The 18,741-nt window shown below is 43.8% G+C and overlaps 1 protein-coding gene across 1 annotated transcript in view; it reads left to right on the top strand.

Annotated features, from left to right (window-relative positions):
- The first annotated feature begins 1,409 nt into the window (after positions 1 to 1,409).
- The window catches only part of MYO3B (myosin IIIB), a 394,363-nt gene continuing 377,031 nt past the window's right edge, over positions 1,410 to 18,741 (top strand). Inside the window, exons 1-2 of the mRNA XM_030580743.1 lie at positions 1,410 to 1,473; positions 12,628 to 12,694. Coding sequence (XP_030436603.1) covers positions 12,672 to 12,694 — 23 coding nt within the window. The 5' untranslated portion in view covers positions 1,410 to 1,473; positions 12,628 to 12,671. The remainder of the gene's footprint in view (positions 1,474 to 12,627; positions 12,695 to 18,741) is intronic.

The raw sequence follows: 18,741 nt of genomic DNA, 5'->3' as shown, positions 1-18,741 counted from the left end.
AGAATATAAACAATAGTCAATTTGGTTTTATGAAACTAAAACAAAGCAGTTGCAGGGATTTGCTGCTTAATTTCTTTTTTGTTTGTTTCCTTATCTTTCCCTATCTATCTGTCTCCGTGTTGTCTCTTGTCTTATACACCTCTACCCCAATATAACGCGACCTGATATAACACAAATTCGGATATAATGCAGTAAAGCAGTGCTGGGGGGTGGAGGGCTGCTGTGCACTCTGGCCGATCAAAGCAAGTTCAATATAACGCAGTTTCACCTATAACGGTAAGATTTTGTGGCTCCCGAGGACAGCATTATATAGGGATAGCAGTGTATTTAGATTATAAACTCTTTGGAACAGAGAATCTTTTTGTTCTGTCTGTACAGTGTTTAGAACAATGGGGTGCTGGTCCATGATGAAGACTTCGCTGTTATGGTCATCCAGATAATAGCTGCTATCATGAAGCAAATATAAAACAGAGCATGTGTAGGACTTTGAGCACAGCAAGGTTCTGCAATTCCATCACATTTTAAAACTTCACTCCCTCACCCACAAAGATTTCTCCATGATCTGAGTCATTAGACAGTGAGCATATGCTTGCTTCCAAAACCAACTGTGGCTTCAATATCTGCTGTGACCTTGAGTATCTACACCTTCCAGAGCCATTTCTCCTGCCATCATTTAAAAACACTCAGAGTCAAGGGTGTTTAGCACCTTACATGCATCAGATATTGTATTAACACGGTATATATTTTAAAAGATCATTCATATCATTCAAATAACCTTCTGTCCGCCTGTAAAACACAGCCATTCTATAGTAGCTCACATTGCCACTTAACAAATGCCCTCAAATAAATAGAATACGGAAACTAACTGAAAATACAATACACTGATGCCATCAAGACTTCATGCCTAAACATAATAAAGATGATACCTTTAATTTGAACAGGGGAAAGAGCATTAAAAGGGCCAAAAAAATAGATAAGAGAAAAATTAAATTGATATTATTTTAGAAAAAAATTATTGATCAGGACTTCTGGCTAAGCACTATTTAGTGTTTCATGTAAATTGTGGTCAAAAGTACATTTTATACATAAGATGACAGTGAAAATGTCAAATTTTGTAAGTTTTGTTAGTCTATTTAACTAGAAGACCATAAAGAAATTCAAAACAAACAGCCTAAGCCACAATGCTTTTGTGACCTTTTTTCAGTACATAAGGTTGTTTTCAGGTATGCTGCAGCGCATTTTTTCCCTGAATGCTGTACTTCACTGTTGCATCTGGCTCTCAGAAATACAAATCAAACAATGTTACACTGGTGAATACCAAAGAAGTGGTTCCCCTGGCAACAATAAACAGGAGAAAGCTCAAGCCATTAAAGTAATTTACCTTTTTAAGTAGCGGGTCTGCACAGATGGATTTGAACACTAAATAACCCATCAGAAGGTATTGTACTGTGAGCAAAAATGAAGCAAATACAGGTTTGTGGATTTTTAAAAAATAAACAACATTCTTCGCTATTTGAATCATGTAGATATAATTCAGCTCACTTTTATGGGGCATTTTCTAACACAAAAAGTGTCAAGAACTGTCTGTGTACGGACTATTTCCTAATTGACATGTTAGATACAGAATTCAGTATCTCAGTTTATTACTGTCTCCAGTTTCCAATTTTCTGTATTCGTGGCTAAAAGTGTGTGTCCTGCTTGGGGAGATTAGTGAAGAGTAGAAAGCGCTTGTCTAGTTAATCTGAAAAGAAAAACTGATTTTGAAATGTTTGATAATCCATTTCAAAATAGTATTAACATATTCTGTGCAGAGACTAAGGGCCAGGATTCAAAAAACCTGGGGCAGTTGCTGAGCTTTGGACAATCTAAATCAGGTACTGTATTTAGATATTCCAGCTACATCCATTCTTCCGACAAATAATTCTGGGAGCAACAATGAGACCAGGCTGAAACCCTGTTCAATCATCCTACCTACGATGAAATCTATGTAAAATATCTGCCCTCAAAGGAGAAGAGGTCTTCAGCCTTACACAGCCAGCATACACCCTAAAGATCTGCAGAAAAAACAGAGCATAAATTTGTGGACTCTGGGTCATTCTAGGTCCTGTCCCTGAGGTGCCATGCTGCCATTGGTTGCCATGTCCATAGCTCAGTTTGCTAAATAGAGCCTGTAATGGGGTTGCACTCACCTCTCACGAGTGCCCGCTGGCCAAGTGCGTGCCTGCACTCTCTCTACCTGTTTGTGGTAGGTCTTCACTGACTCAGCCCTTTGGTCAAGTCATACACAGTCTGTCTGTGAGATGAAAGCAACACAAACCCCTTTCGGCATACAAGTCCAATAGGGGCCTCCCTTAGTGCCCTCTGTAATGTCTCTCTGTTTGTCCCTGCTCTGGAATAGAGTGGTGCCCCACACCTCCTTCCCTGGAGGCTATGTCTTCGCCCCCTCACGGCCTTTCTGGCTACAGCTCTTCAGCTGGGTCACTCCAGTTCAGTTCCTCTTCTGGGGTGTCTCAAAGTCCAGGCCACCTTCCCTCTGGAGGATGGGCAGGACCTCGGCCCACCCTCTTCTCTGGGTCTCAGCTCACAGACCCTATAGATAGCAGCCATCCACAATGTCCCTTTAAATAAACTGTGTTGCTACTATAATTCCCTGGGCCACTTCCCCATGGCTCCTGCACATTCTTCACCCTTAACTCAGGCCTTGTTCTTGTGGAGACCCAGCAGCCAGCCTGGAGCACCATCCACTCTCCTCCAGCTCTAGCAAGGAACCAAACTCACTCTTGCCCTGCTGCAGTTCTTATACTGACCTGCTGGGCCCTGATTGGCTGCTACCCACACAGCCACTCTAGGTTGCTTGGAGGACCTCTCTACTACCCTTTTCTGGGGTGGGTTGTGGCAGGGCCAGAAGGCCTCCAGCAGGGCCTAGTGTATGCCATCACAGAGCCATATAGATTCTACCTCACAGTGCTCTCCACCAAGAATTGTTTTATATATGGAATCTTTTACTTATAGAGGGTGGTGAAGCAGCACTATGACCTAGCTCAGTGGTCCCCAACCTTTTCCGAGTGGCTGGTGCTGGACGACGAGCCACTGAGAACCATGGCCAGCAGACAAGCATGCACCAAAATGCTGCCAAGAAGCGGCAACATAAAGACATGTCACTACTGAAATGCCGCCGAAAATCAGGGGACGACTGGCCTAACTATGTAGTTTATAACCACCAATGAATCTCTTTCATTGGCTTATTCTCAACCCACTCTAAGTTAGCACTGCCACTTTATATCTAGGAATTGTCTTAATATCAGGCATTCCAGCTGTGTTAGTCTGTATCTGCAAAAAGAACAGGAGTACTTACGGCACTAACTTTGTTAGTCTCTAAGGTGCCGCAAGTACTCCTGTTCTTTTTACTTAATTATGCTATCTGCAGTTATTGTTTGTTACTATTTTGTATATCTTGTTTTGGTCAGAAGTTGGTTGATGAGAAACTTAACTTTAATTAGTTCTCTGGCTGTTTTCCACCACAACTGTAATTACTATCTTACTTCATGCTGCTACACAGTTCCATTTGTACTTCTGTAGCCCTGCAGCTGATGGCTTCTCCCAAGTTCCCAGTTTCAACAATCTTCCAAAACCTATTTAAAGCTCCAACCCTGCTCCTATTGGAATTGATGGCAAAACTTCGATTGATTTCAGTGGGAGTAGGATCAAGTCTTAACTGAATGTTGCTAGCAGTTCATTCCCCTTTTGTTTAAGGCAGAAACTCTCCTTTTTATAAAGGTTCTTCCTTTCTCAAAAGAGTTCCCAGTGCTTAACTGATATCCCTCCACTCTTCCATAATTTCCCCTCCATGCAGTGAAACACCTTAATTCTCCTGTTGTTGCTGACCTTCTGACTACTAACTGTGTACATCTCAGACAAAATCCACCCTCAAACTTAATAATCTGATCTAAATTTAATATCCAAGTCCTGTCTTCTACATTTTCCTGTATTGTTGGTATGTTTCAAAAATAGAGGCTGCTCCCTAGCATCCTTAAAAAAGCTAGCTATAGTGTGTGTGTTACAGAGCCCGCCGTCTTGAACACATATGTGCACCCCGGGGTGTCTGTTATGGACCCCAGTACTTTAAAGCTGGGAAATGTAGGGCACATAACTTAGGTGCAAGCATGTAAACTACAGGAAAACCACATGTAAAGCCCCTTGGGCAAAGAGGAGCTAACAGCAGAGTCCTGGGGTCAGAGAAGCACCAGGGTGAGATGAGGTATCTCCACATGGGCCAAGTGAGACATGGCCTGAGAGAGAGATCAGGGCTTGAGAAGTCCTAGTAAGGGTATCCCCATAGTAACTAGGCAGAGAGCTGATGAACTACTGATCCCAGAAAGGGGCTTATGAAGAACTTCTTATACCTTGAAAGGCCAAAGGTGGGAGCTATTTCTTTATTTTGTGGTTTAACAAATCAGATCCCAAGAAGGGGTTGTTCCTGACCTGCGTGTGCACATTCATGGGGAGCTAAGAAGAGGAAACTCAGACAGCAGACATACAACCCAATGAGGTAAGACAACTTTAGCACAATATGCATGATGAGATCAGACACTTTAATTCCTCATGCCAGTCACCCAGAAATCCAAACTGCCGATGGTGTTTACAGCTGTCATACACCTCCACCAAATATCGCTACTGTCTCTTAGCAACAAATTTTAGTTCAAACAATTTCATTTTCCATTATTTTTTTTATTTTCATTCAACAATGTTGAACGATGACCTGCCCATCAGTCACCCACTTTGGACAAATTAAGACTGAAGGACATGCTTATCTTTATATGCAGGGAGCAATCCCATTGACTTCAGTGGGACTGCACACAGTTCATAAAGCTCTGCACGTAGGCTTTGTTAATGCAAAGCGTTATTTTATCCAAGATAGGGACACACATCTCATGTCTCTTTAATTGCAGAGAGAATGGGTGTTTACTTTCCACACACTTTGTGATTGAAATGTTTCTGAGAAATCTAGTAATAGTAATATAGCAAGAAGAACATAAGAATGGTCATACTGGTTCAGACATAAGGCCAATCTAGCCCAGTAGCCTGTCTTCTGACAGTGGCCAATGTCAGATGCCCCAGAGGGAATGAACAGAACAGGTAATTATCAAGTGATCTATCCCCTGTTGCCCATTCCCAGCTTCTGGCAAACAGAGGCTAGGGACACCATCTCTGCCCATGTTGGCTAATAGCCATTGATGGATCTATCCTCCATGAATTTATCTAGCTCTTTGTTGAACCCTGGTATAGTCTTGGCCTTCACAATATCCTCTGGCAAGGAGTTCCACAGGTTGACTGTGTGTTGTGTGAAGCAATGCTTTGTTTTAAACCTGCTGCCTATTAATTTCATTTGGTGACCACTAGTTCTTGTGTTATGAGAAGGAGTAAATAACACTTCCTTATTTACTTTCTCCACACCGGTTATGATTGTATAGACCTCTATCATATCCCCCCCTTAGTCGTCTCCTTTCCAAGTTGAGAAGATCAATCTTATTAATCTCTCCTCATACAGAAGCCGTTCCATATCCATAATTATTTTTGTTGCCCTTCTCTGAACTTTTTCCATTCCAATAAATCTTATTTGAGATGAGGCAACCACATGTCTGTGCAGTATTCAAGATGTGGGCGTACCATGGATTTATAGAGAGGCAAAATTATATTTTCTTTCTTATTATATATTCCTTTCTTTATGATTCCCAACATTCCCTTTGCTTTTTTTTGTCTGCCGCTGCACATTGAGTGGATGTTTTCAGAGAACTATCTACAATGATTCCAAGATCTCTTTCTTGATTGGTAACAGCTAATTAAGACCCCATCGTTTCATATGTATAATTGGGATTTTGTTTTCCAATGTGCATTACTTTGCATTTACCAACATTGAATTTCATCTGCAATTCTGTTGCCCAGTCACCCAGTTTTATGAGATCCCTTTGTAGCTCTTCACAGTCTGCTTTGGACTTAACTATCCTGTAGTTTTGTATCATCTGCAAATTTTGCCATCTCACTGTTTACCCCTTTTTCCAGATCATTTTTTAATAGGAATGTTGAATAGGACTGATCCCAGTACAGACACCTGGGGGACACCACTATTTACCTCTCTCCCTTCTGAAAGCTGACCATTTATTCCTACCCTTTGTTTCCTATCTTTTAACCAATTATCAATCCATCAGAGGACCTTCCCTCTTATCCCATGACAGCTTACTTTGTTTAAGAGCCTTTGATGAGGGACCTTGTCAAAGGCTTTCTGAAAATCTAAGCACGCTATGTCCACTGGATCCCTTTGGTCCACATGCTTGTTGACCCCCTCAAAGAATTCTAGTAGATTAGTGAGGCTCTTGTAATGTGACTCTGAGAGAGAGAGAGCTTTTTGGGCAGAGTGCTGGCTGGAAAAATAGGCTTGGAACATGGAGCAAGGAAACTCTCTTCTGTTGCTTGATTCCTATTGTGTTAAGGAAACAACACTTTGTATACACTTTTTGTAAACAAACAGGATTGCCATACCTGACTCCATCAGCAATTTGTTCTCCTAACTGCTTGGGTCAACAAGGGTAATTGTATTTAAAAAACCAAAATCCACAAAGGTGTGGAAAAGAGAAGTCTTACAGTATGGTTTCCTTTAAAAGGAAGATTTTCAAAGTCTATATGAGATGAAATCTAAACTGATTACTTTGGATATATGCAAATAACTAAAACTTTCATACCCATCAAGTGAATGCAGTATAACTAATTATGTGTTTGTATTCATTAATTTTATTTCTTGAAGTAGCCGTTTCTTTAAAACTCACTAAATCTTACTTAGAGGGTGTGTTTAATGGTCCTTTTTCTAAGAAATGCAAGATATTTACTATAGGACATTGTGCTGTATGCTGCAATGAAAAGCAATTACTTTAAATAAGTTAAAGATTTGCTTAGAAAAATAAAGCCCAAGGCTACATAAGCATTTCAACTAAACTTTAAAAGGGTATTTAAATCAATAGTCTTGAGGGGAATACAGTTAGAAAGCTTTGGATCTGGCTTTCACATGGGTGACAGAGTCTGGCCCCTACTTTTCATATAAGAGGCAAAGCAGAATATATCCTTGCATTGAATGGACTGGGCTTTAGCCCAGGATGGGTTGAGACTCTAGACTGCCTCTCAGCAGAGTCGCTCTGTGCTGTTAATCAAACTGCATTTTGAAACATTTACAAATATTTAAAAAAATTAGAGTACAATTCTTCAAACTCTTCCTCAAGAATCAGTCTCATTGACTTCATTGGCTTGAGACCTAATTACCATGTTTGGTAAATGATAGTGTGAAGTCTTTGTCCCAATGGCACGTTGTGTGTGGGCACCTGTTCTCTTTTCCCCTGCACACACAGCAAACATCTGCTTCCAGGCAGTGACTTTTACATTAACACAACAAAACAAGAGGGAACGAAGGTAAGGTTTCCGCAAGAGACCACACCATGCAGCTGCATCTTTCCACTGTAGCATATTACACTAAAATTCAAAATGACAGTTGTGCTTGCTGTGTGTGTGTGTGTGCGCGCGCGCTATTGAATAATACAGAAATAAATGTGAGCTATGGTGCGTACTGCTCTATCATAACTTGCTTTCTGTAGAAAATAGCAAACCACAATTCAGAGTCTAAATACTGTAATTGTAATAACTGACTTTAAAAACTATGTTGCACTTTGAGTCCTTGTTGTCTTTTGTTGTATATTTAGATTATAACTATTTAGAAAAGGGACTGCCATTTGGTTATGTGTGTGCAGAGTGCTCTGATCTATTGCAATACAAATACTAACAATAATCCTATTGACCTGAATGGAACCTCTCAGATGTAACGTTATGTATAAACACTTATCAGGAAGAACAGTAGTGAAATTGTTGTACTCTAATTTGCAGTGCTTGCAGTATACTGATCTTTCCCCCTGGATTTTAAAAAGTTTTGGAGTTTTGCAGAGTGAATTAGTTTACTTTGGAGTCTTAAAGCCTCCAGGAGCAACCACGCATGTCCAGTGCCAGTCCCTGTACATCCCCAGGGAAAGGTCATCAGTTTTCTGGAATGTCCTTGCCCTTTCTTTCATTACTGTGATCCATTGCCACTGCGGAATTGTAGTGGCAAAGCTAAGGCATCCCTTACAGCTGAAGGCAAGAAGTTTATTTCTGATGAACTTGATGAAGCAGAGCCAGTAAAAGAGACAGAATGGGGGCTGGAGGATCAAAGTGACAAACAAGTGAGGATTCTGGCAGGCGCATTTTGAATGCAGCTCAGGGGGGCAAGCCCAGAAAGGAGGAGATTACAATAACGAAGATGCAAGATAAGGACTTGGACAAAAAGCTGGGCACCATGGACCCAGGAAAAGGGCTAGTTCTAGTAGATGTTGGAGATAGCCCAGAGGTGAGAGTGCATACAGAGATCTGTGGGAATACTCCCATGATGACCATTCACCAAAGTGATCCATGGGAAAGGCGGTGGGTAGTACTGAAGTGGCCTTTTGTGGAGTACAGACACTTGCTTGCAGAGGCAAAGTAGCCTTGAGAGCAAAGAGTCCAGTTAAAAGGAGAAGTAGCTCTAACTTCCATTATTCCTGAGCCTTGTAGAATGCCCTATGTTGTCTTCCCAGTTGTGTTGTCTCCTCAGCACTGTGGGAATTCAGGGATGCTCCTGAGGAAGAAAGACCACTTTGGAATGACATGGAATCATAGAAGATTAGGGTTGGAAGAGACCTCAGGAAGTTATCTAGTCCAACCCCCTATTCAAAGTAGGAACAAGCCCAACTAAATCATCCCAGCTTTGTCAAGCCGGGCCTTAAAAACCTCTAAGGAACGAGATTCCACCACCTCCCTAGGAAACCCATGCCAGTGCTTCACCACCCTGCTAGTGAAATAGTGTTTCCTAATATACAAACTAGACCTCCCCCACTGCAACTTAAGACCATTGTTCCTTGTTCTGTCATCTGCCACCACTGAGAATAGACTCACTCCATCCTCTTTGGAACCCCCCCTTGAAGGCTGCTATCAAATGTTGCTATCAAATCCCCCTTCACTCTTCTCATCTGCAGACTAAGTAAGCCCAGTTCCTTCAGCTTTTCCTCATAAGTCATGTGCCCCAGCCCACTAATCATTTTCATTGCTCTCCGCTTTCACAGAGCCAGGCCAGTGTCTTCTGTAGCAACAGTACAATAAGAGTGCAAATGGGTCAATTCAAAAGCAAGGGAATTCACTCCATTGTGCCCGAGATTTGCAGCACAGGTGATGCTACATGGGTGGATACCCCATAAAAATATCACCCACAACAATACATAGGCCCATTGTGAGGAGTCAAAGACAACTGCACAATCTCCACCTCAGAATTGCTTTGCTATTTTATTGGTGTACGGCCAGTTTAAGTCATGTATCCTGTGCTGTCCACAATCTCAGCTAGAAATACTGCAGTATCTGTGACTATAGAAAGAAAGAGGTTTGTGAAGTGACACTGTGGCTCTTTGGGTGCTTGAATATTTGCCAGGAACCAGTTTTGCAGTGTTTTTGCCAAACACAGATTGTATGGCAGAGTTCATTGGACAAGGACAATGATGCAATTCTTGCTATGTTGGTACCCATAGAGGCTCAGTAAAGAGGCGCTCTTGAGATCAGGCAAGTATGGGGGGGAAACTGTAACAGGAAAAAAAGAGAATTTCTAGTCTTAACTAGCCTTCTGTCACTGAGGAAGCATAGGAGAGTGGAATAATCTCCTACAAAGAGTGCAGCAGTGTAAATTAACCTGAAACACATCAGCATTCAGCGAGGAGTTTGAAAACTATGGTAGGTCTTTTTTATTTTCTCTTCATTTTTTAAATAAAGGCCAGCAACTTCCCCCTTATTTTAAGTGTTTAAATCACTGCTCATTTCCCTCTGAGAGGAGACCTGCTGACCTCGGAGCCGGGTGTGTAACGACACACTCTGCACTTATATAGTGCCTTCTAGAGACAGCCTGTTTCATTAGTTTGTGCAGATGCTCTAATAGCCTAAAGACAGTCTAGGAAATTAACATGAGAACATGCCAGGGAAGAGAAGAGGACTGAGGGGAGAGGCTGCAGACTGCCAAAAGAAAGGAGTGAGAAAAAGCTTTCCTTTCTGAACACTTCACAGTAGAAAGTGACTGTGCGGAGGAGACCTGAGCTGCCTCCTGCGGTGATGTCACAGTGTGGGAAAGGGCGGGCGGAGCAGGATCTCCTCACTCTTTGTGCTTTGTATGGAATGATAGATATTAGGCCAGAGGCGCTAAGTGGCTTGTGCAGCTTTTCTGTTAACTAGGATGATTAGTGGGAAATGTATTCTAGATATGAAGGACACCATAAAATAGCTCCACTATGCAGTGAACTGGGTCACTGACTACGGTTTCCCACAAGGCTGGTGTGAGTTTTAGCTATACAGGAAGGTAATTTTTTTCCACTTGAATTGTCTTTTAGGTTCTTTATTTGCGAGTAGATATGATGGCAGAAGAGGCAAAGGTTTAAAATTGTATGCTGGTGTCTGAAGGTCGTTGGAATTGGGGGAGAGGTAAGGGAAGGCAGCTTGGAGTTTAGGAAAGGTGCAGGGGAGCAATACGTTTTGGGATAATGCTGTTTGATTCAGTAGGATTAGTTACTTTCTGTGCTAGTCTGACGCACTGGTGATCGTGGGAAGCATAAGAGCTGACTACGTGGGTGCTCCGGGGCTGGAGCATCCACGGGGGAAAAATTAGTGGGTGCACTGCATAAACCGGCAGCCAAGCTCCCCTCCCTCTTGCCCACCTCCTCCTCCTCCTCCCCCCCCGAGCACTCCACATCCCTGCTCCTCCACCTACCTCTCAGCACTTCCCACCTGGCTGCCACCAAACAGCTGTCTGGCAGCATTAGCATGCTCTGGGAGGAGGGGAGAGAAGCTGGAATGTGGCACGCTCAGGGAAGGAGGCAGGGAAGAGGCGGGGCCGGGTGGGGATTTGGGAAGGAGTTGGAATATTGGCAGGTAGAGATGGAGTTGGGGCAGGGACTTTGGGGAATGGGTTGGAATGGGGGCGGGGAAGGGATGGGCAGAGGCAGGGCAGGGGCGGGGCCTCATGGAAGGTGTGGAGTGGGGGAAAGGACCAGGGGGGTCAAGCACCCAGAGGAAAACGGGGAGGGGGAAGTCAGTGCCTATGGTAGGAAGTGTGTGACATTACAGTGTTAACGTGTGGATAGAACATTGAGCTATAAGTATTTCATAGCAGCACCAAGATTCTCATTCTGGGTCTCCTGTTTCCTTGCAGAGAATTTCATATTTAGAAACGTTTGACACAGTTAACTTAGGATTTCTCTCTTGCAAATTGAAGAAGCAGGGATGCCTCCTGGGCTTAGTGTGCTTAATATTTTCCCTGTACATTTTATGAAGTACATACAAAAAGAGAGTGGGGAGCATGTGACACAAATTGTTATGAATATGGGAAGTTAAGGCTCACCCTGTGTCCTTTGGTAGCTAGTTATTGCAATATAGCAGTGACAGTCTGTGTCAGAGTTCCAAGTGAAGGTGTAAGGTGTTCCACAGCTGTACTTGCCAACTTATCCACTGGCAGTATAGCTGCAATTGATTCAAAGACCGATGCATTAGTTCTTTTAATTATTTATATGCTTGCATCTCTAATCAGAGTAATACAATGATGGCAGCTGAGAGCAGCAATCATCAGACTGTGAGTCCTCAGTCAGCCTGCTTGTGATACAGGCACTACTGCTGCCTGTTGAACCCACCAGGCAGCAAACACACACAGCTTCCCACATGGCCACTCTTTATGCCGCCCACAACTCTCTGCTCAGCATGCTCCCCCCATACAGCTCCCTCTACTCCTAAGGAAATTTCCCTTCCCAGTTTTCTTCTGGTCACATGACATAGGGGTATGTCTACACCTTGACTTGGAGGTGTAAATCCAAGCTTGAGGATTGTACTAGCGTTCTAACAGAGTGCATGAGCAAGTGGGTGGGATCAACCACCCAACAATGTGCCTAGTGTCTTGGTGGGGTACGTACGCAGGGAGTCTAGCCTCTCCTGCTGCTGCAGCTATACTCTATTTTTACCATACTAGCTCGATCAAAGCTAGCCACTGGAGACAAGATCTGTCTCCTCAAGCTGGAATTTATAACTCCAGTTCAAAGCATAACCATACCCACATAGGTACACCCTCCCCAACTCTCGTGAGGAAGTCACCTCTACCACAATTCAATAGCCAAGACTTGCAAACTGACTAATAATTTTGGGGTGCCCACCTTGACACACCTTAAAGATGCCTGGTTTTCAGTGGGTTGGTGCTGAGCGCTTTCTGAAAATCAGGCCTTTTAAAGGTGTGTTGAGTTGGGCACCCAAAAATCAAGACTTCCAAAATCACTAGCTGCTCTTGAAAATCTTGGCCAAGTTTTATCCTGCTCTTTTCCAGTCCAGAATTCAGGTTTTAAAATACATCGACTGAGCCCTGTGACAGGCAGTGCAGGAAAACTCTCTTTGATCCCGTTACTAACTAAATTGGACTTCATCCGTTTTGAGTTTCTCCCTTTCATGCATCACACACGAGTGTCCTCCTCAAGTTCTTGTTAATTATTAAATCTTTATGTGTTCTAGGCTTATTGCTTGGAAAAGAAAATACCTCTTGCCTAGTGCAGCATATGGCCAACAAGAACCATGGCAGGTAAGAAGCAGAAACTTTAGGGTTTTTTTTAACCACATTCTCTTTTGCTGTGAGTCACCTTTGGAATGGAAATGTAATATATACAATAGGTTGCATGTACTTCCAACAGCTGTTGGGCTGGGTGGCTTGTCACTGTAAAATAGCTGGAGAAATGCCAAAGGTCTCAAATGTCTAGAAGGCTGTCAAGTTTTTGCTTTTTCATGTTGTTGCAACATCTGAGAATGCAGCAAGCCTTGAAGCAACCCGAATTGGGTAAGATAGAATTATTAATATTCATATCATATGGCACCTTTTGAGGCGGCTGGAGGGGAATGAATGTTATAGCCTTTACAAGAGGAGTTTCGTTGCTCTATCCCCTTTCATTCAAAATAGAACGGGTCCTTGTTTAATTCTGCTAACCCTTCATAATTATCTTCTAGACGAGCAGTTGTTAGCTGGTGCATTCTAGCTATGCTTGCAGCTGTATTTCTTAACCTATTTATTACACACGTTGGGAAACTGAATCTATCAAGCTAGGGAAAATAACTGGCACTAAACTTTATCATAACCATGGTACATGGTGAAAGAACTAATAACTTATTAAACCGAGGATATTTATTTAAATAGAACTGTGTGAAATGGTCCCTGCTGTTCTTGCTGAATTGATTCTCCTCACATTTACACCACCTTGTGATACACGCAAACTTGTTTGACACAGTTTTGACCTAGAATCATTACTAATATCCATTTTGCTAGTATCCCCTGAAGGCAGAACTGCCCTCCAATTAGCTGGCCTATATTCCTGAGCAGAAACTACATCCTAGAGAGATGTTCTTGGATGGTCAGTATGATGTACACAATTATGAAGTAAGGATCTCCTTGACTGGTTAAATTTCTAGTTACATTTGGCAAGAAAGCTTTTCTCTTCAACTTTGATTCTGGAAACAGAGCACAGAACTTGATTTCCAATAACCAGACCTATTAGCTTCCCCCAAAAGGAATAATAATTATAAATGATACTTTATAAACTGGCAATCTTGAATTACGGGTTTGTTGCATTGAAGGTGATTTCTCTGATGGGCAGTATCTATGGTATTGGAACATGAAGATGTATTTACTATCTTGAAACTATAAAGAAGAATGGGTTTCTTAAGTGTGTAGCATTTCCTACTCTCATTATTTGACTCATGGTATATGTTTTCTTGCTCAGGTTCTTTGCCTAGAGAATGAGATGGTGGCTCCTTCTCAAGGCAAAGATGGTGGCTGAATCAACGGCTAACTACAGTTATGCAAGATTCAGAAGCCTGCCTATTCAGGAACTTTTGAAGAAAATTGCTTTATTGAGAATCTTAATGTTTTAAGGAACATAGATCCTACCTATAGACTTGCTTACATGGAGTTACTTATTATGTTTTAAAATCTATCTGCTCTGTGTGCGGTATGTATGTATAAGTGACTAAAAAAACTAGCTTTGTTTTAATGCACCAGACAAACACATCTGAAAACAAGACAGTTGGCGCTGTTGCGCTGAAGTGATCTCCATTCTTGCAAGGCAAAATGTAGTTTAGATTAGCACATTTTTACAGGGCTAGGCAAAGTCATTCATGCGCAAAAGATCTGACTCCTGTTAACCGGCAGATCTTAACAGGATGCCTGTGGTCTTGACAAAGGTGTTTTTTGCAAGATATCTGCAGATATAAAATTGACAATGGTCAGTACTATATGCCAAACTCTCCTTTGTGTGCTAGAGCTATATCAGTGGCTTACAGAGGGCTTTGTGCCTGTGAGGTGCCAGATGTGCTCAACTCCCATTGATCTAATGTGTGGTGAAATGGCTTCTAAAATGGCTGGGGGCCCTTACTGATTTACAGTGGTATCATCTGCTTCTTCTTATCGGTGGTTGAGGAGAAGATACTGGCTTTCATGCTTAATTCTGCTTCTTGCCAGTCAAATCCAGAGTGGTAAATGCTCCAAACTATAAGGGACCTGGAAAGGGGAAAGGGTCCATAGGTTGGGGAGTGCTGGCTCTGCTCTTCTATGGTGAACAGAGCGAGGATTAGGACTGCAGTACTGACATCAAGGGGGATCTTGTCTCATTTCTGAATCCAATTTGAAAAGAACAATCCTCACCCATCTTTCTTAAACATTCACACAAGCAAGCAGAACTCATCTGTAACTACTCTGTGCCCTGTAGAGAGGCTTTAGATCCGGTGTGCTCAGGTATTCCCACCCTCAGCTTAAGGACACCGTAAACACCAATGAGGGAGAGAGATGGTTTATCATGGTTCAGCTATAAGAGTAATTATTTTTGTGAGCAAAACAGCTGTCAGTTCTTGACTCCTCCTTGGTCTTTTGGCTTTTCCTATTGTGTGTTACTCACCACAGCATTACAACTCACTGGGGAGAGGCCTCTGTCCTTGAACTTTGACTCAGACTGGTGGGGGAGGGGGCTAGGTGGGAAATGGAGGTTCCAGAAACAGGGCCGCCCAGAGGATTCAGGGGGTCTAGGCAGGACTGGCGCTAGGGGTTTGAGCGCCCTAGGAGCATGGCAATTTTGCTGCCCCGCGTGCTGGTCCCACGGCTCCGGTGGAGGAGCCGCAGTGGTGCTTGCGGAGGGTACGGTGCTCCACGGCTCCGGTGGAGCTGCCGCAGTCATGCTTGCAGTCGGTTGACTGGAGCTGCGCAAGGAGCCGACCGTCCTCCGGCACGACTGCGGCAGCTCCACCGGAGCCGCGGACCCTCCGCAGGCACCACTGCGGCAGCTCCACCAGAGCCGCCTGCTGCCCCCTCCAGCAAAACGGCGCCCACCAATTATTCTGATGCCCTAGGCGATTGCCTAGGCTGCCTAAATGGTAGCGCCGGCCCTGGGTCTAGGGCAAAGCAATTTCGAGGGCCCCTTCCATAAAAAAGTTGCAATACTATAGAATACTATATTCCCTTGGGGGCCCCTGTGGGGCCTGGGGCAAATTGCCCCACTTGCCCCCCTCTCTGGGCGGCCCTGTCCAGAAAGTCTTTATCCTTCAGCCCCTCTCCTAGAAGCTATGGGGCTCTCTTAAACCAAGACTGATCAAAAACAGAGCAAGAGAAAATGGAATTAAAAGAAATGCTTTGCTTAACATGCCACATCCTTTACAGGTGTAGCGTGCAGCGCTGGGAGCCGTGCTCCCAGCGCTGCCGCCCTGATTACACTGAGGCTTTACAGCGCTGTATCTTGCAGCGCTCAGGGGGGTGTTTTTTCACACCCCTGAGCGCGAAAGTTGCAGCGCCATAAAGTGTGAGTGTAGCCATGGCCCAAACTAGCTAAGGCATCCTGAGCTGAGTTACAGAGAGAAAACAAGAGAAGTTAATAGCTTACCTCCCATGAGAGCAATCCTCTCTCTGGCCAGGCTGTCAGCATTACTTGCTGTCTGGATAGCAACTCCCTGTTCTGTGTTCAGACACCTCTCTTAACAACGTCTCTTATCCCTACCCCCTTTCCAAACCAGTTTTCTCCAGGTGTCTATATTATACACAATAGAACTTAGGCTTGCTGTTTTCTCTAAGGGCCTGTGTACATATAAAATTGCACCACTTTAACTATACCGACATCGTTAAAGCAATACAACTCTTAGTGTGGATGCAGCTATATACAAAGGTGCTTTATACCAGTATAGCTATTCCTATACAGAAAGGGTAATAAGCTATTCTGGTATAATTATACTAGATAAAGGTGCCTTGAGTCCACTAGAAGTTGTACCAATGTCACTATTTGGTAAAAACAAAAAAACTCCAACCAAACAATGCCCCCCCCCAAACAAACAAACAAAAAAAACAAAACCCAAACAGCTCACATCCCTAAACATAATAGTTACACTGGCTCACAAGCTGTGTGTAGGTCAGGTCTGAGACATGATCCACTGAAGAAAGACAGACCCTTAACAGTGAAGAGATGTTCAAATGCTTAAAAACCTACCTCAGAAACTGCATTTTAGAGATTTTTGTGGCTGGTTGGAAGCCAGCCTGTCCTGGCCTCTGGTTTAAAACCTTTATTTTTTAATTAATTTCCTCTCCAAAACAAATTTTCATTGATTTAAAAAAATATGAATGATGAGGAGGTCTCCAGACCCTTCATCACTCTATTTATTGTTTGTAACATGGTAGCTTCCAGGAGTCCCAGTGAGGACTGGAACCCCTTTCTGTCAGGTGCTGTACATGTGTTTGAAAACACTATTCCTGCCAGAAAGAGAGTTGACCATCCAAGAAATAAAATGGAATGAAGCATACAAGCTTTTGGGCTGAATATCAGGAAAACTTGTTAGCAGGTGAGGTCTATTAGTTTGTTTTGTGTAATAGTCTCCCAAGAGCAGTGAGGGCAAATACCAGTGTAACCCTTCTGCCCCTCTGAGTTGGCAGCAACAAGGGCCGGGTTCAGTATCCAGGGGTTCCGTTTCAGTAACACAATGCATAACTGGCTCGAGCCCCCACCCAGTGACCTGGGACACTTACATACCTCTCCCCCCTGGGTGCCTCTAGGAGGCAATGCTTCCCCTCTGGCAAGCACAGAGTCTGAGTGTAGCAAAATCTTTTTAATAAAGGAAGGAATCAATGCGGCATCCCATTGGAGAAACACCACAAACAGGGTTATAACACAAACCATAAACAAAAACCCACCTTCAAGTACATTTGGCAATGTCCTTTTTCCCCTTAGGGTTTTAAGTCCAATCACCCCAAAGTCCAACAACCCAAAAGTCTCTGGTCAATGCCACCCCAGAGTTTGAGAGTTTATCTGTAGAGGTCCCTCTCCCTAGCCTGGGTAGAAAGGGGCCCCTTACGTGGTCCAGGGCCAACTGCCCTGCCTCTCCGTGGGTTCTGCTTCCGCGTTCTCCACGAACTGCTCCGCTTTACCAGCCGCTCCACTCTGCTCCTCCAGCCGTCCTCACGAACTGCTCCGCTCCACCAGCTGCTCTGCTCCATGAGCTGCTCCAGTTCTCCCCACAAACTGCTCGGCTCCGCTCGCTCTGTGGGCCGCTCCACCCGTCCCACAGCTACTCCGCTCTGCCAGCCGCTCCGCTCCACCAGCTGTCCCGTGATCCCCTCCAGCCATCCCCGCAAACTGCTGCACTCCACAAGCTGCTCTGTTCCACAGTATAGCTTCAGGCTCCCCCACTAGTTAGCACAGTACTCAGTGCTCTCAGCTCAGTAATTTCAGCTCTTTAGTGATTTCAACTCTTAGTGATCTCAGCTCTTAGTGGGGGAGCCCCAGTGCTAGTGCACCATTAGCCCACAGTGAGTTCAGCTCAGTAACCTGTATCTAGATTCTTGAGGGAATAAAAAAAACAACTCTGACATTCCACAGTGGAGAAAGGAGGGGGTGGAACTGGTGCTTCTGGTTCCACAAGGAGACTGCACCACCAGACACAGATACCTGTCCCCAGCCTCTCTCAATTCACTGGGTTTTGGAACCCATGTCCCTTGTCTAGCAAGTACCACCCAACTGAGGGTGAGTCATTTCTGTCACAAAGCAGTCCCACAGCTTGGCAGCCTGGGATGGGGTAGGCGTGCCTATGCAAATACACTCTCTGAAATTCTTTCCACTAGATGTCAGGGTAGAGCTCATCCTGACTCTGCTTACACCAGTATTTGGAATAAATATACTTTTGTAATGGCTGATACTCCAGCATATGACTGGGGCTCAGGAAGTGTGAGTTCTGTTTTTGACTCTGCCAGTACTCACTGTGTGACCTTTTGTCAAGTCACTTCACCACTCTGTGACTCAATTTATACATATGTATAATAGGGATGATACTCACTTTTGTAAATATTTTATGTTTGTAGTATAGAGCTATTGATCTTTCACTCTGAATTACAGGAGCTCTGGTTCCATTTGCTGCTAAAGAATAAATATTTTGTTATCAATCATGTTATATTTAGGGCTCTGAGTTTGTCACGGAAGTTGCGGATTACGTGACTTTCTGTGACCTCTGTCACTTTTTTGGCAGCCACTGCTGCAGGGATGAAGGGCTCCAAGACCAGCTGTATCAGCTGCTGCTCGCAGCCCCGGGCAGTGGACCCTGGGGCAGCCAGAGCAA

This window comes from Gopherus evgoodei, chromosome 11 (assembly GCF_007399415.2).
Source record: "Gopherus evgoodei ecotype Sinaloan lineage chromosome 11, rGopEvg1_v1.p, whole genome shotgun sequence".
NCBI classification, from domain to species: domain Eukaryota; kingdom Metazoa; phylum Chordata; order Testudines; family Testudinidae; genus Gopherus; species Gopherus evgoodei.
The sequence above is the reverse complement of the archived record's forward strand: the minus strand, read 5'-3'. Positions and strand labels throughout refer to the sequence as shown.